This window comes from Pseudocercospora fijiensis (genome assembly GCF_000340215.1).
Source record: "Pseudocercospora fijiensis CIRAD86 unplaced genomic scaffold MYCFIscaffold_9, whole genome shotgun sequence".
NCBI classification, from domain to species: Eukaryota; Fungi; Ascomycota; class Dothideomycetes; order Mycosphaerellales; family Mycosphaerellaceae; genus Pseudocercospora; species Pseudocercospora fijiensis.
In genome coordinates this window covers 2,748,667-2,775,311 of record NW_006921540.1, presented here as the reverse complement: position 1 = coordinate 2,775,311, position 26,645 = coordinate 2,748,667, and the positions used below count along the sequence as shown (strand labels likewise).

The 26,645-nt window shown below is 50.6% G+C and overlaps 11 protein-coding genes across 11 annotated transcripts; 5 read left to right on the top strand and 6 right to left on the bottom strand.

Annotated features, from left to right (window-relative positions):
* Positions 1-920: 920 nt before the first annotated feature.
* On the top strand, positions 921-1,678 carry MYCFIDRAFT_212461 (uncharacterized protein). Its single transcript, XM_007932826.1, has one exon. The coding sequence runs from the start codon at positions 1,002-1,004 to the stop codon at positions 1,401-1,403; it is 402 nt and encodes a 133-aa protein (XP_007931017.1). The 5' UTR covers positions 921-1,001; the 3' UTR covers positions 1,404-1,678.
* Positions 1,634-2,499, top strand: MYCFIDRAFT_178825 (uncharacterized protein; the record flags this gene model as incomplete). Its single annotated transcript, XM_007932825.1, has 6 exons — positions 1,634-1,670; positions 1,695-1,708; positions 1,741-2,328; positions 2,362-2,368; positions 2,401-2,447; positions 2,488-2,499. 6 exons carry the CDS (start codon positions 1,634-1,636, stop codon positions 2,497-2,499), a joined length of 705 nt encoding a protein of 234 aa, XP_007931016.1.
* Positions 2,500-2,530: 31 nt separating this feature from the next.
* Positions 2,531-2,834, bottom strand: MYCFIDRAFT_178824 (uncharacterized protein; the record flags this gene model as incomplete). Its single annotated transcript, XM_007932824.1, has 3 exons — positions 2,531-2,591; positions 2,615-2,750; positions 2,783-2,834. The coding sequence occupies 3 exons, from the start codon at positions 2,832-2,834 to the stop codon at positions 2,531-2,533; spliced, it is 249 nt and encodes an 82-aa protein (XP_007931015.1).
* A 74-nt stretch (positions 2,835-2,908) lies between these two features.
* MYCFIDRAFT_178823 (uncharacterized protein) lies at positions 2,909-4,071 on the bottom strand (the record flags this gene model as incomplete). Its single annotated transcript, XM_007932823.1, has 7 exons — positions 2,909-3,357; positions 3,384-3,400; positions 3,455-3,482; positions 3,526-3,577; positions 3,605-3,700; positions 3,743-3,942; positions 3,969-4,071. The coding sequence occupies 7 exons, from the start codon at positions 4,069-4,071 to the stop codon at positions 2,909-2,911; spliced, it is 945 nt and encodes a 314-aa protein (XP_007931014.1).
* Positions 4,072-7,714: 3,643 nt separating this feature from the next.
* On the top strand, positions 7,715-10,321 carry MYCFIDRAFT_157469 (uncharacterized protein; the record flags this gene model as incomplete). The annotated part of the gene is made up of 2 exons (XM_007932821.1): positions 7,715-9,773; positions 10,138-10,321. The coding sequence occupies one exon, from the start codon at positions 7,715-7,717 to the stop codon at positions 8,582-8,584; it is 870 nt and encodes a 289-aa protein (XP_007931012.1). The 3' UTR covers positions 8,585-9,773; positions 10,138-10,321.
* On the bottom strand, positions 8,527-10,319 carry MYCFIDRAFT_157466 (uncharacterized protein; the record flags this gene model as incomplete). Its single annotated transcript, XM_007932822.1, has 1 exon — positions 8,527-10,319. One exon carries the CDS (start codon positions 10,317-10,319, stop codon positions 8,694-8,696), a length of 1,626 nt encoding a protein of 541 aa, XP_007931013.1. The 3' UTR covers positions 8,527-8,693.
* Positions 10,322-11,083: 762 nt separating the features above from the next.
* Positions 11,084-13,297, top strand: MYCFIDRAFT_50120 (uncharacterized protein). The gene is made up of 3 exons (XM_007932380.1): positions 11,084-11,434; positions 11,486-11,619; positions 11,686-13,297. The coding sequence occupies exons 1-3, from the start codon at positions 11,282-11,284 to the stop codon at positions 13,094-13,096; spliced, it is 1,698 nt and encodes a 565-aa protein (XP_007930571.1). The 5' UTR covers positions 11,084-11,281; the 3' UTR covers positions 13,097-13,297.
* A 180-nt stretch (positions 13,298-13,477) lies between these two features.
* MYCFIDRAFT_205145 (uncharacterized protein) lies at positions 13,478-14,549 on the bottom strand (the record flags this gene model as incomplete). The annotated part of the gene is made up of 4 exons (XM_007932820.1): positions 14,220-14,549; positions 13,725-14,150; positions 13,562-13,663; positions 13,478-13,509 (listed from the first exon to the last, which is right to left on the bottom strand). The coding sequence occupies exons 1-4, from the start codon at positions 14,479-14,481 to the stop codon at positions 13,478-13,480; spliced, it is 822 nt and encodes a 273-aa protein (XP_007931011.1). The 5' UTR covers positions 14,482-14,549.
* A 1,285-nt stretch (positions 14,550-15,834) lies between these two features.
* On the bottom strand, positions 15,835-19,215 carry MYCFIDRAFT_50114 (uncharacterized protein; the record flags this gene model as incomplete). The annotated part of the gene is made up of 7 exons (XM_007932379.1): positions 15,835-16,111; positions 16,165-17,144; positions 17,200-17,772; positions 17,829-17,942; positions 17,994-18,169; positions 18,522-18,762; positions 18,822-19,215. The coding sequence occupies 7 exons, from the start codon at positions 19,213-19,215 to the stop codon at positions 15,938-15,940; spliced, it is 2,652 nt and encodes an 883-aa protein (XP_007930570.1). The 3' UTR covers positions 15,835-15,937.
* Positions 19,216-21,568: 2,353 nt separating this feature from the next.
* MYCFIDRAFT_178818 (uncharacterized protein) lies at positions 21,569-23,768 on the top strand (the record flags this gene model as incomplete). Its single annotated transcript, XM_007932819.1, has 8 exons — positions 21,569-23,002; positions 23,048-23,065; positions 23,093-23,144; positions 23,199-23,363; positions 23,396-23,453; positions 23,481-23,534; positions 23,580-23,645; positions 23,681-23,768. The coding sequence occupies 8 exons, from the start codon at positions 21,569-21,571 to the stop codon at positions 23,766-23,768; spliced, it is 1,935 nt and encodes a 644-aa protein (XP_007931010.1).
* Positions 23,769-24,607: 839 nt separating this feature from the next.
* On the bottom strand, positions 24,608-26,088 carry MYCFIDRAFT_78405 (uncharacterized protein; the record flags this gene model as incomplete). The annotated part of the gene is made up of 2 exons (XM_007932601.1): positions 24,608-25,632; positions 25,989-26,088. The coding sequence occupies 2 exons, from the start codon at positions 26,086-26,088 to the stop codon at positions 24,608-24,610; spliced, it is 1,125 nt and encodes a 374-aa protein (XP_007930792.1).
* Positions 26,089-26,645: the final 557 nt, after the last annotated feature.

The window sequence follows — 26,645 nt, the reverse complement described above, 5'->3', positions numbered from 1 at the left end:
CTCGGTCAATGTCTTCTTGAACCCATGCTCGATGAGTGCGTCGCCATAAAACAGAGCATAGGCTGAGGGAGCGGCTCGGGCGTTGGCGTGCGAGTACACAAGGGTATGGCTTCCCCGTGTAGGAGCACACGAACGGGTTCACTCTGATTCGATTGATCAGCCGTAACAAGGACATGGCCTAAGCCTCTGGGAGTCAGCAGTCCTGTGATAGTTGTGGAAGTGAATTCCGGGTAAATTTTAGAACGTGACGCGAAATCCACGCGGTATAAATAGAACAAGCTTATGTCTTGAACGACGCGATCGCTTGCCGTAGACCTGGTGATAGAACTACGGACATGCATCACCTCATCGCTTCTTTCGCAAATACGCCATTTCCCACGAGATGGTCACTGTAGCCCTGAAACTCGCGAAATGAATGGTCGGAACGACATAGATGGACACGGAGACCAAGTCAAGAGCCATAGCCCAATGCAAAGCAGGAAAAGCACCCACGTTCATCTCCTCTGACAGTACTCTCGACCTGGAAGTGCTGATACATTGCATTAATTTGTCTGAGCGACTTCTTGTAGTTCTGAATAGGGCATCAAGCTTTAAGATTCGCAATGAAAATCGCTGACAATCAGCGCTTCCGCCCATATACACCCGGTGCAGGACAGGGAAGCTGCTCAGACAGCCTTGCGTCTTGGGAACGGCGTATGGAGTTCAAGTAGCTTGGCCCTACAAGCTCCTGCTGTTCGTCCAGGCAGGTGCTGTGAAATCTCACGAAAACTCTTTCCTTCCGCCCGTAGTCGCGTTAAAGTCGCAAGCATTTCGTCGGACCAAGCAATTGTCCCCAGCCTACCCTTGGCGAGACCAAGTGTAGCAGCACGATACCTCAGTGACCCGAGGGACCGAGAGGGAAACGAAGCCTGAACGGCATGCCACTTGGACCCGTTCTCCAGAAACCATGTCAGCTTCGCGTCTTCCTCTTTCGTAAAAGACTTCACAGTAGAACCGCCCTTATGCATGCGGCATCGTACACTGCCCAGACTCCTGCGCATCGCTGTCGCGATTTCGCGTACGCTTGCTTTCTGCCGGACGAGTTGGTCGAGCTGTTCTACTTCTTCCGACGTCCAAAGTTTTCGCTTTGTGACGGCGCGCTTGGGTTGTGGAGAGCTTGGGCGACCTGGTCGACTGACCCGAAGACCAGGACTGTACATTTTACGTTCAGTGCTACCGTAAGACTTTCCAAGCATCTCGGCGATCTGTTTGAAAGAAAGACCCTGCTTCCTAGCTTCAACAAGCTTCGACACCTCGCTCTCCGTCCAGTATGGCCGGGAGGCAAGAGAACCAGCCGATATCTTGTCCCCATCGGATTTGTCAGTATATCGCTTCGTCACTACGGCTATGGCACTGCGCCCTAGAGACAACGCTATGTCTTTCACGCTTTTTCCTTCGGCAGAGAGCTGACGAAGTTTTTCAACCTCTGCTGCGGACCAGAAATTGACTTTTCTTTTCAATGCTGATTGAGCGATGCTAGAAGCATTTTTCTGCTCTCTGCTGGGTAGCACTATTACTGGCAGCTTTCGAAGACCCCGGTTCCATCCACGCAGGCAGGAGCTATTCCCAAGGAGTTGTCGGAGAGGAAGCAGAGATGATGACATTGCTCAGGAGCGACATGGATGCCGAAAGTTCGCCCTTTAATTGCAGACAAGTGCTCTCAATCTTGGTTTGTGTCTAAGAGTGTGGTGCAAAGTGGAGCGGGACTGTTTCTATACTTCTGTCCCAACTCACTCTATGACGTGCCGTAGCTTCCACCTCTCACATCGGCTCCTATACAGCTCAGCTCTCCTGAGCCTCTACGACAACCGCATGACATTCACGCCTTTCACCATGGCCTCATCTTCATTCACGCACCACGCCCTCTGGCTCGCACCCGCAACCTCAATCTTCCTCGCCGGCTACTCCTTCGCAACCTCCCAAAACATCATCTCCAACATCGCAGACCTACCTCCCCAACAATCAACCCCAATCTTCAAACGCACCACGAAATCGGGCTTCTACACAGTGTTTCCTACAATACTCGTATCCTCCGCTGCATCAGCCATCTTATGGCATAGTTCCAAGTCAGAACAGATCAAGAGATTACATTTGATCGCGGCGCTCTCGACGCTCGCTGCGATACCTTATTCGGGGTTGGTGATGTGGGGCAGTGTCAAGAGGTTGTTGCAGATCAGTGAGGATCGTGAACTGCAGTTGAAGGTAGAACAAACTTTGGAGGCGAGACAATTGTTGAAGAAGTGGACTAGAATGAGTTATGTTAAGACGATGTTGTATGTGGTTGGCGCTGTGGCGGGAACACGGGCTGCCATGCTGTTGTAGAGAGGCCGTGGACCTCTTGATCGATCTCTTTCGGCAAAGTAGGAGAATCTGTAGGAGTAAGATGTGAGGGTATGGAAGGGATAGATGTATGTAATTTATAGGACATCGACAGAAACTTTGACCTAGCGTCGCCTTTGAGCTCGATCTTATTGATATTGTTTTTGGATCGTCATGGCCACTGATAAATAGTCTCGATACCAAGCTCATTGAGTCCTAGGTGCCCGGTCCAGCTCGCATTGCAGTGACCTTTCACTTCGACCTCTCACTCTGTGCTCCCATGTGCATACCTGAACCAGATTTTGAGCCAGTGTTCTTCTCGCGCCATTCAGCCAATTTCTCTCGCAATACGTGAGCCTGTTGGGAGTCAACCCACACCTCTATTTTCCACACTTGGTGTCGATCCTCTGTGAAATATAGAAACCAGACTGAGTGGTCATGGGTAGGTAGACGTCCTTCTGCGTGTACTTGCCCATGTACCTTCGCGACGACTACCCGAGCATTGATATCATTGACAATAGGCTGCACGATGTCGATCTAGGATAACGTATCAGGTCAGTATCATCTCTCGTTCTGGGAATTCAACATCCGCTTTTGAGTCTGTGCTTACTTCGCCTCGGAATGGTGCCAGATCATTCAAGACCAGGTCTTGCAAATACTTTCGGTACTGCTTGTTGTTCCTATCGGGCATTCCAGCGCTTCTCGGAAGTGTTACTTGGACGCAGTCTGAAGTTCGATGCTCGAAGATCTTGTCCATCTGCATGGCATCTTCAACATTGAAGCATCGATATGCCGTCAGAATACCCATTGCGATGCGTCGCTGCTTTTCTGCAAGCTCTTCGTTAGATTCGGACTGAGTCGATAATGCTTCGATATCGTCCGCGATGACCTCCTGTATGAGCTGCCTCGTCTCATCATCCAAAACCTCTCCTCCAGCCAGTTTGTGAAGGAGCGTTCGCGCGAGGTAGTTGATGGAAACAGTTGATAAGTCCATACTGGCTCATTCTGCGGTACACGAAGCTGACATGTCCGGCTCTCGAGACTCAATTAGTTGGCAAAGGCTTGATCGCGAAATCCTAAGATCGGTCGTGGGCACTCAGATTTGAGAACACCAGTATTCGAGCCTGGTAGAAGTGCAGCATCTGACGCTCGTTATTAATAGCGCACGATGGAGAACGTCGAGCCATTTCAAAGCTATATGCTTGAGCTTGAAGAAAGGCTAAACCAACCTGCTACCCTAATCAACCGGCATATGCAATATAATATGGCCAATTCCGAGGGTAGAGTTTTGAGCAGGCCGAATAGCCCATTCCCACGTGCTCGCTTTACAAGGCACATTGGACTTGCAATTGGACAATGTCAAAGTTTACCGGAATTCTCCAACGGCCCTATTCCGCGAAGACAGGGAGGACAGCTGCATATTGATTCGCTTCTTTGGCTCCGACATACGAAGTTCGGATTGCCACGTCGCTCTCACATGCGCGAATCTGACCAAGCAGAGGCGTCCGATTGTTGTGGACCCATCTGGGATGGAAGTGATGGCACTCGTGGAGGGAGGCGAGGCGAAGGAGATTTTCAGCGGAGCTCGGACGGCAGTTCCCAGTTGCCACAGTAACTCCCTCGCTCTTCCAAACCATACCAGCATCCCCTGTAATAACTCGTTGGCTGTCGGCGTTCATCGGTTAAACAGGGATCAACCCCTACAGTGTCCATATAGTTAGCATATAGAAGCCGCTCTGCAGGTAAATAAACAGGCCTTAATTAGACTTAGTTATATATACGTTAAGCCTCTTTAAGCGCTTAGCTCTTGTCGCCGCTATCGGTTAACTATACTAACTTAATTGCCTTTATATTTCTAAACTCTAAGTCGCTAAGAAGCATATAATTATAGCAATAGCGACCTTCTAGGCCTTCGTAGAAGATAGATATAACGACGACGCTAATAACTAGTAGCTAGATATAGGCGCTAGTTTAATAGACAACGATAAGATAAATACTAATTAGCTAACTAAAGGAAGAGAGCCTATCTTCGAGAAAGCTAGAGAGCTAATACTAAGCGGCGTAGACGACGAGGATTTAGTAGTTATAGAAGGAGATAACGAGGTCGAAGATATAGGGGTAGATAGTAGAGTAGGTAGATTGTATTATCTAGCCGACGGAGATATAAATAAGGGTCGTTATAAGCCGTTACGTAGCATCTCTTACTAGCGACAGGTTAACTTGCTAGCCTACTTATAAGGCGATCTCGAGGCTATTAATAACGTCTAATATAGCTTCTTCTCGCTATTCTAGACTAAAGAGGTTATAGACCGATTAGTCGACTATACTAATAAGTATATAAGAGACAAGCTAGGTTTTAAGAAGGACAATAAGATATATATCTCTAGTCGTTTATAGAAGCTAGTAGATAAGCTAATAATGCGGATCTTCGTAGGCTTAATTATATATATATCTATAATCTAAATAGACGATAAGAGCGACTACTAGCGCGAAGATAGATACTAGCCGAGATATAGTATCGCTAAATATATAAGCGAGTAGCGATTTAAATAGATTAAGGCTACTTTATAGTACTAGAGTAACGCGCTCTCGTTAAGCGGAAGAGGCCTACCTACCTAGACGTAGATACTGCCTCTTACTAACATTCTACATAGCAAATTCCGCGAGGTTGTCGTACCTAGTACTAACGTATCTATTAATAAGAGCATAGTCCGGTTTACTAGTAAATCTAGGCATGTTATTATAATACGAGGCAAGCTAATACCTATTAGATATTATATCCTATACCTATACGAGGGCGGGTACCTATATTCCTTCTTATTCTCGAGCCTACGGAAGGCATTTAAATAGGAGGAAGATAATCTAGACTTAGTAGCTTCTATAGTCTCTTAGTACCCGGTAGTAACTCTAGAGGTTCTTATAGACGCCGAGAAGAAGGAGCGGTAGAAGGAGAGTAATAAGAAGCGCTATAAGCGTAAGAGCCGTAGTCCTAGTAGTATTAGATATAGTTAGAATATAGGTCTATATTTAATAAGGGATGTAAGGAAGGAGTGTTATATAAGAGCGGTCCGCGCGGACCGCTTATCCGAAGCAACCGAAAGCCTAATCGTATCGCCTACCGTCTCGCTTAGCGTAAAGCTAAGCTCGCTTAGGTAAGCGGTCCTTCGACTAATTTTATAACTTCCCTTCCTATAATACTTCTACTATATCTATATAGACAACCTATTTAATAATATACTATTATTTGCAATCCTACGACACCTCGGCATTGCGGCGACTAGAACTATACGTTCTAGGTTACTTTCGTAGCCGTAGCGAGGCAAAACCTTCGAGAAGCTAGGTATATTAAAAAAGGATAGTATAAGGAAGAATTCAACCTACCTAGGCCTTAATCGCAAGATAATACGGTTTCCCTACGATATACTACTTTATAAGGCAATTTATAACGTAGTAGTAGTAATCTAGTAGGATAGAAACCTCGTATAGTTCCTTACGACGGGATGCCGGCCTTTCGAGCGAATACGACGGCTTCGGGTATGCCCTCGAGCTAGTAACAACGCCTATATCGATAAGTACGTACGAGTCTACTAGAAGATAGACGGTAAGGAAGAGAAGGACCTTCCGGAGGTTGCTACTTTATATAATAACTATATAGGTAGTATTAACATTTATAACTAGCTACGCTATTATTGCTTAACCTAATATAAATCGAGGAAGGGATAGTACCTATTATTCTACTTCCTACTAGACGTAGCGGTTATTAACTCCTTTATCCTTCTTCGAGGTAATAAGAAGTAGACTAAGGACTAATAGTTTACTTACTAACGCGACTTCTGTATAGCACTAGTATAGCAAATAGTTTAACTTAGTTAATAAGAGCTTAACTAGGCAGAGGTAGCGGAGGCCGCTACGAGGGCTCTTCGTACGCTAACTCTACTACCTCCTCGTACTAGTAGTCGCTTTGTCTTAGGTTATACCTATAATAGTAGAAGTAGAAGATCTCGGCGCTATTAGATTAGGAAAGGAGATAGTCTACCTATAGCCGAAGATATATATCGACTCGCTCGCGGTAGTAACGCTATCTACTAGCGATAGTCTATTCTACTAACATAACGTTACTATCTCTATAAGTACGTAAGGACCGCTTAGGGTCTTAAATACTAGCCTCTCGGACGCATACAAGAGTACTAGACTATAATAGCGTACTTATATTGTAGCCCTATAGCGCTTTATAACCTATACGACGTAATATAGTATAACAAGGCTAATCTATAGTCCTTCTTCGAGAGCTTAAGACTATAACCTAATAACCCTTCGAGCGCCGCTAGCGATTAATAATAGTCGCTATTACTTCTATATTAGACTTAGAGACTATACTTAAGGTATACTACTGCTTTACGATTGCAGCAATTGTCTTACGGAGGTAAGTAACCTAGCGCTATAGTGCCTTAAACTCCGCCCTCTTAACGACTATTACCTTACTTCGAGAGCCTTCTTCTTTAGCGGACTAAGTAGCTACCTACGACTCTATAACCTCCTTCTTTAGTAGAAGGTTTACGTCTACCCTTAAGTCCCTTACTACCTCTATAAGGAGGTTTACCTTTGTAGTAAGTAGACTAATATTAAACTACTTCTTAAGTAGACTTAGCGGCTCGATAAGTGCCTAAAGTGTCTCTTTACTAAGCTTATAGCGCCTTAGTCGATAGTATATACGAGATAGGCGAGACTTAGTTAGTAGCTAATTAGTTATTAGAAGGTCTTAATCTATAGTCTATATAGTCTATATACCTGTCTCGATAGCGTACTTAGCGCTTCTATTATATAGCTTCTTCTATACCTTCTTATAGACCTTTACTTACTAAGGTTTGCTGCAAAACCTTTACTAGCGACGACTCGTAAAGGTATCGGCTTCTTAACCTTGAGCTCCACTACGGCTAAATCCGAGACCCAATCGGACACGATCGCTGTTCGAGGGGCGATGCAGTTTTGTATGCGGCCACACTGAATTTAGCATCTACTATAGAACCCTCCAAGGGGATAGCAGGGGTGTGGGTTCTACGGACTTAACCCTGGAGTTCGTTTAGGGGATACACATACACATCGCGTGTAGTTGACACGGCTCTCAGACTTATAATAGACCGGAAACTGGAGATGTACGCCTGTTGGGCGATTGATAAGGACACAATCTAGTCTTCCCACCACCTTGGAACATCCCTTCGCCCCCAACCAACACTCCAAACGACAAGTCCCCGCATGCAGCAAGGGCTTCGAGCAAAGTAGGATCGGGAGACGAGTGGCTCCGAGGCATATCCAAGGGCATTAAGCTCTACCCTGTGTTCTCGTCGCGTCGAAGACAATGGCGGTGGAGCATCTACCTTGCGATCTGCTGGCCTACCAGCTGGATCAAATCGACCTTCTGCGGGCGATGTTTCCTGAGCAAGACGAACTCAGTACAGACGAGCAGAACCAGCAATTGATCTCGAGTTTGAGACAATGGTGTGAGGGCGTTGAGGCTGCGAAGCCGGCAAGGGTTCCGGAAGCTGTTTCGTTCACACTCGCCCTGCAAGTTTTGCGTGAGGTCGGGGAGGCGAGGTCTATCTCTATGTACATCCAAGTACCACTGACACGAGACAACACAGCTCCAGAAGCTCCACCGCTAAAAATTAGAGTCCGACAACCAGATTGGCTGACGAAGGCGGAGCTCGCCCAGGTCATAAATGGCATGCCACAGGAGGATGCCTTGTCTGCCATCGAGCATGTCAGAGAGCAGGCGAGCGACTATCTCACATTACGCCAGGAGTCGAGCATTTCCATAACGAAGGCATCTTCGCAGCCGATCGTGCGAGTCTGGTTCTACTTCCCATCCATTGGCACACGCGAGAAAAGAGATGATATAGTGAAGTACGGGCCCAGCTATGGACTTTCTGGCTTTCTGCTTGCAGGAAAGCCGGGAATTCTCTGCCTCGAAGGCGGTGCACAAGACATTGATGACTACATGAAGTTTATCAAGACGGAGTCATGGGGCGACATTCCCAGTCAGCACAAAAAGGTCTCGGAGCGACACCGTGAGACTCAAGATGTTGTGAGAGCTTTCGAAGGAATGCAAGAAATCACAGATCAGCTGGAGAAGAGAGGAGAAAGATCGAATCGCGGAGACATGAAAGCCCTCGAATCGTGGCTCGTCGAACGAGGCCTGAGAATGGCATTTGAAAGAGTATTGATGTGATGGACCACGAATGTTACATTCAAAACTGGGTATCAGAAGCTGCCATGCATGGGAAAACCAAACTTTCGGCGACCAGGAGCAAAGGTCCGTGGTCGCGCTGGAAAGATAATCATTCTGAATCGCTCTCGAGAGATCCTTCGCTCTTCTTGTCGCTGTCATCACTATCAGTCAGGGCTCTGTCGCTCCACTCGTCCATCAGAGAATCGGCCCTCTTGTCCGTTGTGGTAAATGCAGGCGAACCGGCTCTCTTCTCGGTTATGGTCAGAACAACCGAATTGTTCTTTCTCTCTGCCACAACCTGAAGGCCACTGAGCGATGGATGTGTCTCGATCAGGGCGCGAAAACCACCTTTCACACTAGCAGCCTCAAAGCCTTTGGCTCTCAATATGCTCGTTGCAACCCGGGATGTGTCGCCGTCATAGCAAAGACAAAGCAGCTTTCGACCTGCAAATTGGGACTGCAAGAACGATTGGCTGAATAGAGATTCAAGCTCTGTCCACTGCCTGGATAAAGTCTCCGGTGCGTAAAAAGGGCTTGGGCTTGAGCTGTCGAGAGTGTCCAACGGGACATGAAGCGAGGAGGGGAAATGAAATTCTCGGAAATCTGCTAGCCGGCGAAGATCAAGAACAAGTTCGTCTCGTAATGGCAGAGCGGTAGACGGCGAAAGCTCCCATGCTTCATCGTACCGGTACTTGTCGACCTTGGTGAGGTACTCGTTGGTGATCGGCGGGAATGCTTCCTGTCCAAGCTTATCGAAGTATTCTCCGAGGTATTGGTAAGGCAGGTCACAGCAGAGGAACACCGCATGGACTAGACCATCGTCGCTCCGAAGTCGTGTGAGTGTGCTCTCTTGCTTGCGCTTCTCTAGAAGATTGAAGAGACCTTGCAAGTTGAAGCCAGAGGAAGGCCCGCACACCAGTCCGTTTCGGCAGAGCTGCAGGGATAATGAGAAAGAGTCGAAGGAGCCCACATGCTCTACATGGTCAACTGCTTGCTTCCAAGGGAATTCGACGGGCGCCAATAGAGCATATGATCTCGGACCAGGCACACGATCACCGGCTGCTGTGCATACACCAAGACGGAAGACGCTTGGTTTACTCCGTTTGAAGAATGTGCCTAATCCCGTCATTGTCCCAGACGTACCCATTCCAGCACAGATGATACTGATGTGCGGCAACTGTTGTAGGATTTGTGGTCCAGTCCACTTCACGTGCGACTGCCAGTTGGCATCGTTCTCGTACTGATTCGGGTTGATTGTCGACTCCGACCGCTCGGCTTGCAATCGCGCATTTTGAATGCCGCCACGTTCGTCCCGAGGGTCTGGCTGAGAGGGCCCGCCGAACAGGGTCAATTTCAATCCGAAGAATTGCATGAGACGTAGCTTTGCTTCGGTGGTCTTGTTGCTGAGGTATGCGTGGCTGTCTGTGATGCCATGGAATACCCTGGCAACCATGGACATTGAGATTACGGTGCTACCACTGCTGTACTCGACAATCGTCTTGGTCTTGTCTGGGTGCACCTCCTTCTGGAGCAAGTTCATTGCCGGCATTGACTTGACGTTGTTCGCAGGATGACACGACATCATCTTGGCGTAAATTCGGACGCCATGGTCGTAGTATGGATTGAGGTGTGGAGGAAGCTCGACCAGTGGCAGCGGTGGCGCTGATTCAGGATTGAAGTATTTCTTCAACGAGTCGGTGCCTGTATACACATTGAGGGGATTGATGCTTGCCATGACGATTGGTAAGTGTGCGCAAAGTGTGGTGGAGCACAGGAGTGAGTGCTGCAGAAGAAATGGATGGTAAGTCGGGCGAGTCATTTATAGACAGCATTCTGATGAACTGCGTGGGCCCAGTCAGTCTGCAGAGGAGAGAGACGAGACATGTCGTGGCATGGCATGGCCTGGCATGGCATGGCATGGCCTCCAGGCTGAGAAGGCCCACGCTTATCGACAGCGGTGGATGCTGCAGTGGTCGCCACGACGGTGCCTCCCCGGCTCGCAGATGCAAGGGTTCACGACAATTCACTGCCTCGCTTCGTCTCAAGGCTGTGTGTATCGTCAAGGTCAGATTTTAGGTCGGGTCAACATGGTAAGACCGTTGCCACCGGGATCTTCTTACATTTAGCCATGTCCGGCCGCACGTGAGACGCACGAAAGCTTTCACGCTGCATGCGCCTGCATATTTGATGTGTTTGGCGTAATAATAAGTGAGTGGCTTCGACGTCTCCTGTGCAAACAATGCGAGAAGTCGTTTCCTTTGCGCAAGTTGACCGGCGGCTGGGCCCGGGACGGTGATGAGCAAGTTTGAGCACGAACGCGCAACACTTTCGGGCTGCACCTCGGAGAAGGCAAACATCGCCAGCCAGGCGTGTAATTTCAAACCCCCGATGGGGGCACTTGGCCGTGATGACGGAGGAGGCGTGGGCGCTGGACCCAGAGCACATCAATGTCGTTTTCGACACATTGCCGAAATTGGAGCACAGAACATCGGCGGCAGCGCTCTGCGATCATGATCTTCCGGATGATCTTACGTGCCACGCTTGGATATCCACTTTGCAGAAACTCGAAGTCCCATCCTGGTGATGTCCTTCTAAAAACCATCATTGACGCCGCTACACGAGACATCGGCAAATCGCAACCTCGTCTGTACTCTGGAAGCTTCCACGTCACAATACAACTCGCTGCTTCGCACGACCATGGACAAGGAAGCACGGGCTGAAGAAGGCTTACCGTCGAAAGACAGCGCAGCCGAACTGTCAACATCTGACCTGCACCACCAGGACGAAAAGCCAAACAATCATGATTTCAACGAGCAGACGTACTACGTGCCAAAATCAACCATCATCACCGTATGTGTAGATTACTTCCAATTCGTCATCGTGGAATTGACCCTGGAGCAGATTTTCCTCGCATGCTCAACGGTCGACTTTCTTGCTTTGATGGACCAGACGACACTCGCCGCCAGTTTGACAATCGTTAGCAACGCACTGCACGCGGGCGATGAGCAAGCATGGATCGCCGGTGCCTATTTCGTGTGAGTAGCGCACGAAGCCACGAAACGAGAGAAAGCCACGTGCAGGGCTGACATGTTTTGCCACAGCACCTCCACATGCTTCCAACTCCTGTACGGCCGGCTTTCAGACATCTGGTCACGCAAGCTCATCCTGCTCATCGGTCTTGCCATCTTCTTCATAGCTTCCCTGGGTGCTTCGCTCGCAAACACCTCGATTCAGCTGATCGTCTTTCGCGCTTTAACCGGTATTGCCGGAGGTGGCATTATGACTGTGGCGCAGATGATTGTAAGTGATGTCGTGCCTTTGCGCGAACGAGGGAAATACCAGGGCATTCTTGGCAGCGTCGTTGCCTTGGCCCATGGCATCGGTCCAATCGTCGGCGGCGCTTTGGCATCTTCGTCTACAAATGGCTGGAGGTGGATCTTTCGACTGAATCTGCCTCTGGCTGTGTTAGCGACTGCTTGTGCTGTGTTCTTGATGCCGCTGAAGAAAGTCGAGGGAGATTGGATGCTGAAGCTCAAGGCAATCGACTTCTTCGGCGCTCTACTCGCGCTTGCCGGAGCCACACTCATTGTCCTTGCTTTGACTTGGGGCGGTGCAGCATATCCTTGGAATTCTGCTCACGTCGTCGCAACGCTTGTCGTTGGGTTGTGCGCGTCTGTTGGCTTCGTGGTCTGGCAATGGAAGGGACCAAAATACCCTCTTGTGCCTCTTCACATCTTCAAAGCCAAGATTGTCAACGGAGCTTGTCTTACCATGGCGATCAATGGCTGGAACTTTCTGGTTCAGATGTACTACATCCCATCATTCTACCACATCGTCTACAATTACTCTGCAGTACGCTCTGCTGCACTCCTTCTGCCGATCACACTCCTGCAAACAGCCGCGAGCACCATCTCTGGCCTTGTCGTACACTGGACCGGGCGGTATCGTGAATCAATACTCTTTGGGTGGGCTTGCTGGGCTCTCGGGCTTGGTCTTTACTCAACATTGGATGTCAACGATGGTCTAGGAAAACAGACCGGATATGCCATCCTGACTGGCGTCGGATGCGGCAACACCTTGCAACCAGCTTTGATTGCCGTGCAAGCCGGAGTCGACCGCAAAGACATGGCCGTCGTCACCTCTTTCCGAAACTTCACTCGCAACTTCGCTGGAAGCATCGGCTTAGCTGTCGCCGGCACCATTCTCAACAACCTCGTTGGTGCAGCCGTTCGGTCTCTGGATCTCGACACAGAAGACACAGCAGCGCTCCTGAAATCTCCCCAAGCATACCTTGCCGATCGCTCGGTGGCGGAAGCTGATCAGATACGTCAGACCATCATTCCAGCGTACAGGGACGGCTTTAGAATCATCTTCCTCATTGGAGCATCTTTGGCGGCCTTCGCATTTTGCTTGTGCTTTTTTCTCATGCCGCAGGTGCCTCTTGATAGAGACGATGATGAAAAGTTGAAGGAGGAAGGTAAGAGGTTGAAAGAAGCTCAGAATAAGCTGTGAGTGGGGCGAGGATACGAAGGCGAAGTGCAAGGGTATCAACAAGCAAGGCTGTGGTCACGTGCAATGCGTCAGCGGCAAGATACACGCCGCCAAAGGCTGAAGTGAACACATGCAGTGTCTCGATCAATGCCAAAAGGCTTTCACCCAGGTTCATTGAAATTACGGGCGGTATAGACACGTCGCAGTATTTTGGCCTGGGCCAAATAAGCCTTCCCGTCATTCGCATTTCACACCAGACAAAAAGCTTCGCTATGCGACTTCTCCTCGTGCCTCGGACTGTTTGCGGCATCTCATCTCGCCGCGGACCTTTTCCTATCAGAGGTCAACACCACCATCCCAAAGATGGCAAGGTATCGTTGGTACGCCCGAGTGTGCAGGTTCTCATGACGGGCTACATGCCACGCTCAACTTCTCTTCCCACACCACACGACTGCGCTGGTGCCAGGTCATAATGTGGCGACGCACCATACGTCTCAGGTTTGTGCCCAGCATTCAGGACCGTTTGAACAAAATCATGACCAATGTCGAACTTGATCCCATCAGGATTCACAAAGTCTTCGTCGGCGTCTACACCTTCCGTCAGCATATCCGCACACGAGCTTAGACGAGACAAATGGGCCGCACTTACACCAACTTTTATCAGCCTCAGGATGTGGTCCGACCAGTCCAACCCACCCATCACCGAACTGATTCAACGTCGCAGCCGGATCACCATTACTCGAATACCTCCCCAGAACCTTGGCGTCAGAGTTCTTACCCAAGACCATCACAGCTCCATCTTGGAAATACAGCCAGCGCTTCATCTCGACCTTCCCAGAAGCGAACGTCCAATCGACTTGAATAATCGTATCATTTGTGTTCGTGACCTGGGAACCTTTCCTTTCGGTTTCAGTATTCACATCATCCCCCTTGTTCAGAAGATCGAACCCAGGCGTGTGCCCAGCGAGATACGCCCCGAGACAAAATCCAAGATATCGCCCTCCGTTCTCCACAAAGTGGCGGATTTCCGTGTAGTATTGTTTCATGTCTGTTTTCCAAGTCTCGTCGACATCATCTGCAATTCTCAAACATCAATCAGACGTCTACTTCATGGATGACTTTGCCGCGTGCTTTAATAACTTACCTCCACCGCCCGGCTGAACGTAAACATCCACGCCTTCCAAAGCCTCCGCGTTCAATTTCACCTCCTCATCAGGTCCGACATATGTAACATCGATCTTCATCCCCGGCGTCGACTTCAAAAGCTGGGCCACCGCTTCCGGGCATCCGTCGCAAGCCGCTGGTCCGCGATAGACGAGTGCTTTGAAGGTATGCCCGTGCACGCTTTCGGCGGCAATAATTGCAGTCCTGACTGCCGAAGACAAGATCTTTTGGAACAACATCATAGAAACTCGTAGAAAATAATAATGACGCAAGCAGCAGAAGGTTCATGGGAGGTTAAAATCATTCTTGCATCCTTTGGGTTTTATGTATAGTACACCGCGATTTAGCGAGATGGCGGACGGCGGTAATCCCTGAAAACGGGATCTAACTGGTCAAAGCTAGCGTACTGCCCAAAGGAATTATCCGTACCTTTAAAAAGTTCACGTCTAACGCTTTCAAGCTAGCTGCCGTTTACGGGGATTACCCCCGTCCGCCATCTCGCTTAATCGCAGTGTAGTAGGCATGGAAGGGCGTATGTTGTTGTGGCTATGTCGTATAGGCAAATGATTATGCGTCTGATGACCGACTCTGACGCACCACTTTTGATGAGAAGCCATGTGTCAAATATTTGCTGACTCCTCTCATCATCGCACAGGCTCTCCCCTGGTGGACGCGCGTTTCATTGCAATGCTGGAGAGTTTTCAACCAAAGTATATTTTGTTGTTGCCGGTGTGGCGCAGGTAGAGAGTTTCGGGGATTCAAATGGCTGTGCTATAGAAATATTGCGAAAGCTCTATAGAACTATCGTCTACCTTTTTACTTTCTTATGCGGGCTTTTACTATACATAGTATCCTTAGGGCAGCTTGCTTTATTCCATTTGTAGAAAACTTGGCGTTTATCCCTCGATACGCAAAAATGTCCGTACACTAGCATATGCAACCGGTAATTGGATTACCTCGGCAGCTTATACATATAGCCCCCCGTAAGCACTCCCGCATACAGCCACAACCCATCCTCACCACAGCTTTCATGTACCGTAGAAGCCTGACTGTAAAACACATAAAGTACCGTACAGGCAGGTGCTGCCTGAGGGTTGCCGAGCGAAGCGAGACCTGAGTGGAAGAACTGTCAGAATTTGTTGCTCAGCAGCTTGTTATCGTGTCGCATTGTCGCAATATCGCTGTCGCTATTGCCACATCTCCGAGTCGTTGTTGCAGTGCCAAAGCGAAGCTATAAGGCGATAAGGCCACAGTCACGTGGGGGGGGGGGGACATTTTAATTTCTTCCAATCAGAAGCCGAGCCTGGATTTGTATAAGCGCATCTTCAAACTGAACCCCCGGCGAACACTCTGCACGTAATATCCAAATTCCTGCCTGAGTACACAAATTCTGACTGTTCTTCCACTCAGCTCGTAAACAGACAACACCTTCGCATCCTCGTCGCAAGCTCCTCGAATGCTTCGGCTTATGCCTGTTTACTTCGCTTCGCTCGGATAACATAAAGCCATTCGCAAGACAAGGACGAAGCTTTTCCATGCTCACTCAGTCCAGAGAGTCAAGTCCGCTTCAAAATTCGGCGTGACGGAGATCAGCAATCAGCAGCGAGTCGCATTTCCACGGAGCAGCAATATTCCAAAAGCACGAATGAAAGCAGTCCCTCGAAATCCTTCCTCCTCGTTCTCTTTGAAGAAATCCCTCTACAACTTCCCACGATTCAAAAATTTCGTCGGTAAATCAACATATTTCGCCCTCAAATACTCCGCCACATTCTTCCCCAAAAAGTCACAAGACGACGAGCAACTGACCCCTCGATCGAGATGATCGTGAAGCAGAAAATGTACGCCATAGAGATTTGGGAGCTCGAAGCGATCCTGCAAACAGCAACTGTCAGCTTGATAAAACAAATGTACGGAGGAGGACTCACGATTTTCTTGCCCTTGTATTCATCGGCCAGAAGTCTCTTGATCGTCTCGATAGACAGCAAAGACCTCAACCATTCCCATTCATCTCGATGTCGTACCCAGAAGCCGACGTTGGCGTTTGAGCCCTTGTCGCCGCTTCTGGCGTGGACGATCCAGCCCAGAGGTCCTCTTGTCGTTGATCCGAAGTCTGTAGACTTTACGTTGCGTGCGGCGGCCTCGCTGGGTTGCTGGGCTGGATACGTCTTGGTGTGCGCAGGGGGCGGGATATCGATGGTCTTGCCATCCCATAGATGCACCTTGTGATCAACATCTGCCTGCGGCAGCAGTGTGACATAGTACTCGTGGATCGGTTTGGGAAAGCCCTGTCGCAAATCGAGATGGAAAGTTGCACCGGGATAGCCTTCCATGATTGGGTCAATGGCAGGCCTCAAGAACTTGGCCGGCATGATATCCTGCTCATTTGGAGCTTGAACAAAGACCCGGAAATCGACAGTGGCGGCATTTTGGTTGCTTGGGTCTTCAGCAGCGCTGCCATTGACCGTGAATTCGAGCTTGCTGAATTTGTCAGAGTATGGCCTCAGCTCATGTCGTATCTGCGCCTCTAGCATTCGGGCTTTTTCTGCAATGTCAAGGCCGCATATGAACCAGTGCACCTCCGCTTGATATCCGCCTTTTGCGGTGATGCCGACTTTTGTGGTAGGCGGAGGCAGATCACCCTTGACGCCTCGCAAAGCTACACGATCTGTTCCGATCTGCTCGAACCAGAGCTCGTCCAGTACCGCGGTGACATCTGAGTTGAAGTACCATGGGCCCTGGATCTCATAAAGGAGTTGCGAGGAGCACGTCTGTGAACTGACTTCGCCTCCAGAACCTTTGGCTTTGGTGATGATGACCTGTCCCGATCTTGATATTTCTGCAATTGGATAACCAATGTCGTGCCAGCCTTTGCTCTCCAGACTTTTGAAGCCGGTGAAGTTACCACCTTTCGAGACGTCAGCGTCTCTATTGGAACGAACTTGCCCACTCTATAGACTTACCACAAACGTAGTTGCTACACTCAATCATGTGGCCAGCAACGAATGCATTTGCCAGCTCATGCAGCTGATCTCTGCTCCACCCGTGCCACCAGTATGCGGCGCCGATAACAGGGCTCGCATCTGCCACTCTACCGCAGACCACAATATCAGCCCCGTTTGCAAAGGCAGCCGCGATGCCTATTCCGCCTAAATAACACTGCGCGTAGAGAGGTTCAAATTTCCAGTCTGCAAGCAGCTCTCCCGTGCAGATGTTTTCAAACCTTGTGCCTTGCTTGCGCGCCTTCTGTACTGCCTCGAAGACTTCGTCTCCACTCACCCATGCGACCTTCAGATTCAAACTTTTCGACTTTACCATTTTGGTTACGATGTTGTGTAGAGCTTTGGTGTCGGATGCTCCAGCATTGACAGCAAGCTTGATCTTGTACTTCGCAATGTTGACGAGTGCAGGCTCCAGAGCTTCCAGAAAAGTTGGCTCGTATGCTTCTCCAGTGCCCAAGTCTAGAGTGTTGGTAGGGCGATGAGGCTCTTTTGCTAGCTGCGCTTGACGATCTGTCTTCATGACGCCACGAATGGCTACAATAACCACTTGTTAGAAGTTGGTTGAAATGGCAAGCATCGGGGAGACAGACTCATGTTGGCTTCGCTCATCCAGTCTCCAATGATCACATCTATAGGATCGGCGGGATGGTTTGCAGCTAGTTGGGCCATTGCATGTCGGCGGTCACTTGCAGAGCCAGATGCCCCTATAAAAGTCAGTCATCTCCGAGCTGCTGTATTGATAGCGATTGTAATACCTGCAATGCGAACCGGCCTAGTTGGATCTGCAGCCATGATGGAGTATTCTAGAGGACTGCCCAAGCACGGAGCTTCTCTATCCATAAGCACCCACCTATACAGTGCTGCTCGGAACAAAGTTTGATGCTTGATCAGGACATTTTGATTGCAGCCAAAGAACTTCAGACCCTCGGCACTAGCCATGCAGGCTTGAAAGCGAGATGAGGAGTGCGTGTGGAGATAACCGAGGAGTGCTGAAGGGAGCACGTGACGTGATTAATCATTGCAAAAGAGCAAATGGTGCCCTGGAGAGGCTGCCCACAGTGCCCAGTATGCTGTGCCAGACATGTTCTTAGCAGCAGGCAGTCGCAACTTGTGGTGGAAAGCGGACTAAAGCCGCCAGTACTCAAGTAGAGAAGCCGACGACCACGGCAATTTATTGTATCCGCAATGTCGAAAGGGCTTGGTAGAGCGCTACGAGGGCCAGAGCGAGCAGAGCTCCAACCAGCATCGAGTCCCAATGTCCGAATGCCTGCTTTGCCCTCCACAACAGTTTCTGCACAAGTATGTTCTCGCCTTTGGTCTTCATTGCTTTTCTCAAGCCCGGTAGTCCATCTAGACTTCTCGCGTTGTGCTTCACCCGGTATTGGCCCATCTCAACAGGATACGGAATGCTCCTGATCGCGAAGTTCTCAAGCGTCTTGCGCTCCTGAAACGAGCCACGTGTGCCTTTCTCGGGATCGTGGATGGATGTTAGGAGGGGTACGGCAAAGCCGCAAGATGTCTGCACTGTGCTTACAGATCAGCCGATGAGCCAAGGCAATGGAAGACGAAGCATTGCGACCGACCTTTCCAGACATGAAGCAAAATGATTGCTCTCATAGAGGGATACTCCTTCTTTCCCATTTGGTCCGTCCACATCGGATAGTCCGCATGATCGGTCTCGACCACCCTGCCAGTGCAGAACCATCTCATGATACGTGGCGCCTTCTCGAAGCTGCAGAACATGATCGTTGCTCGTCCGTTCTCGTAGATATGGCTGACTGTCTCAATGCCGGAGCCTGTCGCGTCCATGTATCCCACGAGATTGCCATGGAAAATGGTCAACGTCGCAGCCGGCTGGCCTTTTGGCGACAGATTGACGTGCCTGCCTGTTGACGGTGCAGATGCAATGAAGAATACGGACTGGCTTAATGCCCATTCTTGGTGGTCCTCGCAAATGGAGTCGTAGAATTTGACCATTTCTTAGTGTGTGAATAAGTTCCGAGACCTACCTGTGCTGGAGACCTTCACAGAGAGATTATATTATTGGTGGAGGGATACGTTGCCATCGCTCGGGCGCGCATGCTTGGCCGTGCCTTGGCTCCTATACCTCTTGCACTCACAGTCGGGCTGGAGGAGAAAGGGTTCCTCGCCACTTCCCCGAGCCCCAGCTACCCGCCCGAGCCCCAGTAATACAGTGGATTATGGAATCCGCTGTTCCTAACAAAATCGCGTAGGGAAGCGATTTCCGGATCCCCGCAACCACTACCGACCGGGCAACCACTTCTATACTGCTGCTAGCAATAAAGCCAAAGTTTGTTAGCAAACCAGTAGTATAGCAAAATTCAAGGTATTGTTAGTTGCTATCTACTCAGGTCTAAATAGATTACGACCTGCAGCCTTATAGCCACGTAATGCTATATATGCTAGCTTATATTGGTCCCTTATTTGCTAACTAGCCTACTACTGTATATAATACTACTGCTAAGTGAACTGATAGTGCTGTTGTTACAGCACCTAGTAGTGAAGTGGCCGTCCTGTTAGCTATATAAGCGACTATTATTGTTGTTGTTGCTACTAGTACTAGTAGTGTAGGCGCCACTTCCTAGCCTCCTAGGTGACGCGCTCCGCGCTACCAACCAAGAATGGATATAATATATAATAGGTGGAAACGCCACGTAATCTCATTCAGGCCGATTCTATATTGGTATATCTACTGGGGCTCGGGCGGGTAGCTGGGGCTCGGGGAAGTGGCGAGGGAAAGGGTTGGGGGAGAGAAGGATCGGAGCTGCATCAAAGCTTGCCTGAACTTAGTATAGACCATCTGATAAGCATTTATCTGATCTTGCTTTGAGGTCCGCCACCGGAAGATTAATACCGCTCCATGGACCGATGAATGTTCAACTTCCTCCTCTTTCACAACAACATTATTTTGGACCGCCACAGGCACATGGCAGAGCGTAAATCCATTGCTCCATCGGGCCTGGTACAGCTGCGCTTGAGAGAGCCATACGGATGATACACTCAGCGCAAGGTCCAGCACCACTGCCCACGGCCATCATTCCACGATCAGTTTCGTACATCTTCGCTCACGAAATCTGCTCGCATGTCCGTGACATCGATTGCCAATCTGGAAAGACTTTCAAAGCAAAGACCTCGGTATTCATCTGAGAGCCCAAGAATGTCAATTCGATGCCGATTGACCTTTTGAGACATCGAGGCAATGCTACGATGATTTGAGACATCACCAAACCGAGGAATAATTTGCAGTGTAGAAAATGTCTGGTCCATGGATACCTCCTTCCGAATCCTGATGATGCTGACAGGAAATGGCTACTCGACCCATCTGATCGTTGAATTCCAGGAACTCGGCGGCAAGATGGCTACCGCAGCTCGAGGAGGGAGAGCAGAAAGACCATGTGCTTTGCAGCATCGGGACATGACCAATAACGGTGACGGCAGAATCGCTGTGACGCTGTGTGAAAGATGCTGACATGGCAATATCGTAGGTAGAGCAGACGGCTGCCCGCATGCCATTCATGACCTGTGGCTGGCGAGGATTATGATACTCGTGCTTGGTGGCCACGCTCGCTGTCGCAAGGAGACCAGGATGTGGTGAGGATCCAGCGACTGGCCAAATGAATGGGCAAGACCTCTCCTCAGTCAGCTTGTACTACTTGAAACGCCCGCGGGCAGCTCGGCTGCATCCGACAGGTGAGTGAAGTCGACCGCCCGCCCGCGTTGCAATTGCTCAACCTGCTGCAAGTCAGTCCGTCCTCTCTACATCTGAACCACCTCTCCCGCCAGCGCTAGCACTTCGGTCAACACCAATTCTGTCTTCATCGCATTGTTGAAGCTGCGGCCGTCATTGTGAGCACGGTCCTGGCGAAACCTCACCTTCTTCCCAGCCACCTTGTCCTATTGTTGGGGGCACTGACAGCAGCAAAAACAATGGCGAGCGGCTTCTCCATTGTCGCGCAATGGTCAGAAGAATGTCTACCTCGGGTATAAAAGCAATCTGCTTCGACGACCTTGACTCAACACATCGTCGACAGCGACATCGAAGTTCCAGCGAAAATCCACCTCTGCACGGGAAAGCCCGAGACTTGCAGCGCACATTGACGAGACTCGAAGCTTCAAGACCAAAACAACACAAAGCCTCCCTCCAGCCTCACTACTTACCTCGACTCAGACTTAAATCCCAGACACGACGAGCGAGCACGCAAGACAAAAGCTGCCTACCCTTGAGCCAGATCCAGCATCAGCCATGACTAGCGCCTCATCCAGCCGCCTCCGTCCAGACTATTTCTTGCCAGACCACACTGCTGCCAGCATGCAGCCTGAAAATAGCCACCAAGACCCAGCCGCGGGCTTGGGCACCAACACAAACATCGCGCCATCAATGGGCTACTCCTACATAGGCAACCCTACCTCACCATTCACTGCTACTCGCAACAGCTACGGCTATACTACCATTGACGCTCAGCCTGGCGCACCAGCTCAGAACCAAACCGGTTCCATGGGCACCGGCACCACACGTCACTACATGCCATCAGTCAGCGGTGGCATGAACCTCTATCAACCTCTCCCACTCAATAGCACCGTCTATACTCACCAAAAAGATGACGACAGCTACCAGCAGCATCCGGCCAGCCAGCTCGATGACATGCATGTGCCGTCCTATGCAAGCTACACCGGTGTCAACGGCACACCACCATACGGTACTCCCCCCTCAGACCTCAACACACACTTCGGCGACCCAGAAGAGGGCAACTTCATTCCCTTCGACTACCATCAGCTGCCCCGCGACTTCACCCGCTCTTCGCCGTCATCACTTCACATCCACGGTTTCGACTCCAGTACTTCATATGCGCCAGGCTCATCCGAGACGGAGCATGGTGAGCCTGTTGCCATTGACACCCATCAGCCATTGCCTTCCTCTGCGAACAAGCGTAAGATTGCGCAGCCACGTGCTCGACGTCCAGTGCAGAAGAACTTCACGCCACCCTCATCTTCGGCCTCGCGGACACCACCTCTAGAGCATGTCCATGAGATCTCACCTCCTCGCGGCTCATCTAGACTCATCTACAACGGCTTTGCAGATGCTGAGGCCAAAGCCTACAACCGCAGCCGCTTGAACATTGGTGGCGACGACTGGCACCACATCAAGAACAACCCAGCCGAGCATGTTGAGAAGCTCGTAGCTGCATTCGACCTTCCTTACGGCGATGTGCCAGAGTACCACCAACTGTCCGACGCTGACCAAGAACAGTGGATCTCATACCAAGAAGCGCACATGGAGAAGATGAACAAGTTCTCACCTGAGCAGATCGAAGCTTCCTGCTGGGTCCTTCTCAAGAACATCATCGAAGCGCACGAGATCGGCGTCAAGCGTCTCCGCTACCACCGTAGCGACTACATCGAGAAGTGCTCCACTCACGTCGAAAGGATTGCCGAGGCCATCGCTCTCTACGCCGTCATCCGTTTCGATGTCGTCCGCCTGCAGCGATTCGATGAGCTTGTGTCGACCACCAGCAGCGCTATTCAGCGCAAGATCTCTAACTTCAAGGGCAATTGGGGCAAAACCAAGAGAGAGCTCGAGAACGATGAGCGCGCTAAGGAGGTCGGCTTCGAGTACAAGAAGGTGCTTGGAGAGAAGAAGCGCAAGGCTGATGATGAGGTCGCGCCACCAAAGGCCAAGCGCCGCAGCACGAAGAACGTCTCCGACCTCTACCAGCGCATTGAGGCGACCTTGGAGGGCGGCCAGGTCAAGGGAGAGAATGCATAGAAGACCATTTTGCGGCGTTTTTAGTGTTTGTTTCCGAGTTTGGTTTTTGGGCTGGGCATTTGATGAAAGGACGACTGGGGCATTAAGATACCATCAATCTCGCGAGCGGCTTACCGCAGAAGTGAGGGGCAGGCATTCTGAGTGATTTGGGCGTTTGGGTTTGTAGCGTTTTGAGAAACAATTGTACTCATATTGCGCGATTTCATCCCTCAACTCCGCGACGAGGCACAATCTCTGCTCATTGTATCTTATCCAAGAGCCGCTATGGTGGACATCAGCTCGGAAATTGCTTGTGTGAATATCAAGGTGGACAAATGCTGCTCACCTGAATGGCTGGAAAGTTGCGAGCGAGCAGCTCAATTGTCAGGCAAGTCTTCAGGCCTCTCGATCTTTGTCCGATTCTGCTGATGTGCAAGCAGAGAAAGAGCGAGTGGAGAGGTTCTTGCGAGCGAGCCAGTCAAGCATGCCCAGTAGCTTCACATTACGCAGAGACGGCTCCATGGCAAGATAAGTACTAAGGTCCTCGGGTTACAACAGGACCATGCCAATATTTCAGCGAGCGCAGAGCTAGATTGAGACGACGGCACGAGGGCGTGCCAATTTCTTTTGATGCCGGCGGACTGTTACGCAAGGAATAGGGAGGTTAACAATTGCTAGCTTTGCTCTAACGCAACGCTCGCCACCAGGAGAGCCCAAGGGCAGCACTGAGTCTTTCACGTCAGATTTTGGCGATGCTTGCTCGTAAGGATTTCAGGGAGCGAGAGATAGTTCTAAGATGCTGCTCAGGTGAGTGACCGCGGGCTTTACATGTAATGGTGATGTACCTGTCACGAAATAGCTTTACGTTGGTCACCTCTCGATTCATCCTACAGCGGTTCGGGGGGAGTTTTCTCGAGGAAAAAAAAACGATGCTAGAAAATGCAGCTTTCAGAGGATTTCTTGACTTTGCTAAGTACGAGATGCTCTCAAGAAGCATGCAGTCAGTGATTACCATTGATCTTCGATTGGTCGATGAAGGGAGTCCGCGAGACTCTCTTTGAGCAATCCGCTGAATGGCCTGGGTGGGACTTACCAGGTTACTTCTGGATGAGGGTGAGAGGTTTGATTGTCTTGAGTCGTGATAACGGGCACGTAGGTGGGGGTGGCCATGGCTCAGAGTTGGTGTTGCACAGCTCAAAGCTGCTGGTGGCGTCTGATATCCGGGCCTGACTCTCTGATAATCAGTGCTATTAGACGTTTGTGAACAGAGTGGTAAATGAGTTGATTCTCCGTGAGGTCGCGACTCTAACCTGCGGCGGTGGAGGATTTGATATGAGCAGATGATATGCACTGTAATTCGGCAGACCTGTAAGAATGGCAGCACAGATGTTGTAAGAAGGTGTAACTTAAATTACTCTCATTGGCAGCAACGACTTCTGCGCTGTCTATAGCAGCCAGATGATTACTGATTGATTGATGTAAGCTCTTCTCTCGCCCCGTGATTGGGCGGTGAGCTTGAAGCAACATGAGTATACGCTAATGATACACAGTAAGCAAAGCACGAAGCAGAGAAGCCACTATTCATCTTTGATATCGTCCTCGTACTCAAGTCTTCTTCCGAGCACCTCCGCGCTTCTTTGGGGCAGGATTCGTCGTCTTGCCAGCCTCGACATTCTCGGTCTGCGGGATTTCCATGTGCTTCTGCACTGGGCCACCAGCCCAGCCTGTTTGACCATCCTGGCCGGTGCGGAAGACCTCGTAGCTCTGAGCAGCAGCTGGTGTGGTATTTTCAGCCACCTCAGAAGGAGCTAGAAGCTTGTGCAACTCGGCCTGCTCATGCGGCTGGAGTGGCTGGATGTGTCCCATACCGCCTGAATACCGCTGATCAAGGTTGAAGCCGATCATCTGGTGATTGCCGCCGAAGACATCGTCGTTGCTGTTAGCAGAGAACTGGCCAGGAGCTTGCACGCCTGCCGAAGCCTGCGCGCGGAAGACTTGTCCCTCGGTTTGGGTGAGATCAGGAGCGCTGGCACTCTGCTCGCGAGACTGCTGGCCCCCGTTGCCATTGTGCTTGCATTTCTTGTGCTGACGAACACAGGCGCTGCAGCGAGTGCCACCAGAAGCCTTGCGCCTCGAAACGGCGCCCTTCTTAGATGAACTGCTTTGAGGTGCAGTCTCGGTAGGAGCTTCAGCAGGAAGTGTCTCAGGGCTGACAGCGGTCGAGACGGCAATGATCTGGTTATGATCGGCGTTCGGGCTCTGCTCCATCGCTCCTTCCTGCACTGGTGGTTCGCCTTGGCTGTGTGCTTCGAAGGCGGAGTTGCGACGGCGCTTGGCAGCTGGCTCTGAGTCCGGACTGCCCATGTCAATGACCTCGACGCTCTTCTGTGGCATGGTATGGTGGTGCTGTAACTGTCCTGGCTGCGGCAGTTGAGCTGGTGGTCCAGCCACAGGCATCGGAGCAGATGGCACGCTGGCTGTCTGAGCTGGAGCAAGCACGCGAGCTGTCTGGAGAGCCGGTCGAGTGCCGGGCGGCCAAAAATGACTGATGACGTGCTGCATGGGCAAACCAGAATTCAGCATGGCCATGGCGTCGGTGACGGCCTTGACCTGAAGGGTGGCAATGAAGTCTGCAATCAGTCAGCAGTGGTCGAGCATGACGCTGTCCGGGACTTACGCGGATTGCAGTACTTCACGTCCGTGACGGGGAACTGCATGCCTGGAGGGAAATGAGGCTGCGAGCATGGCTTGTCGGCGGCTGTGGTATTGCCAGCGACTGCTTTCTGGCCAGGCGGAGGTCGTGGCTTCGGATCTGTCGCGCAGAAGTAGTCAAGATGGCCCATATTCCCGCAGCGGCCACATTGTCGGAATGGCTCGGGACAAGGAGTCGGGAGGTGCCACTTGTCGCAGTTGTGGCACAGCATCCAGTACTATTTATGTCATCGTGTCAGTCTCGAGTGCTGGGGAAGGCGCGACGCATTCTCACCAGATAGCCGGGCTCCATCTTGTGAACTCCCATCGGGCAGAAGTTGTACGTATGGCCCCAATACCCGCAGATGCCGCAATTGTTCATGGTCTGCGCACATGGCGACGGTATTGCGCCGAGGTGGCAGTCGCCGCAATTGTGGCAGAGATCACTCATCTGGAAGTGTTCCTGCCTCGAGCAGGGTAGTCGCGCGAGACGTAAGCCTAGACTTCTCGGATGTCGCACCGAATATGCAGGTGTCGCGGTGGCGTTGTCGTGATGTTGGTCAGTGCGGAAGAAACGAAAAGTCTGCGTTCATAACCAAGAGCCGTTGAAAGTGAACGGTCGCTTGGCACGTGCCAGCTTTCGCGATCAGGCGACGACTTTCACATGCAGGTAAAGGTAAAAGTGAGGCAAGCGCGACAGAGAGAGTGAATCGAGAAAATCATCATCCATACTTCTCTTCATGCCCTCTCTCACGCTTGACGCTCATCGCCACGCGTCCTACCTCAACATCCTATCTGGACAGCGCCACATCGCACCTGCCCGCCGCCGCCCCGCCGCAGTGTTCGAAGGGGAGCATTCCGCCGGAGTCCAGTAGCAGAAGAAGCCACCAAGCCCGGACGTGCTAGCACATGTCTCCTGCTGCAGCTGTCATCGCTCGATACCGGTGCACGG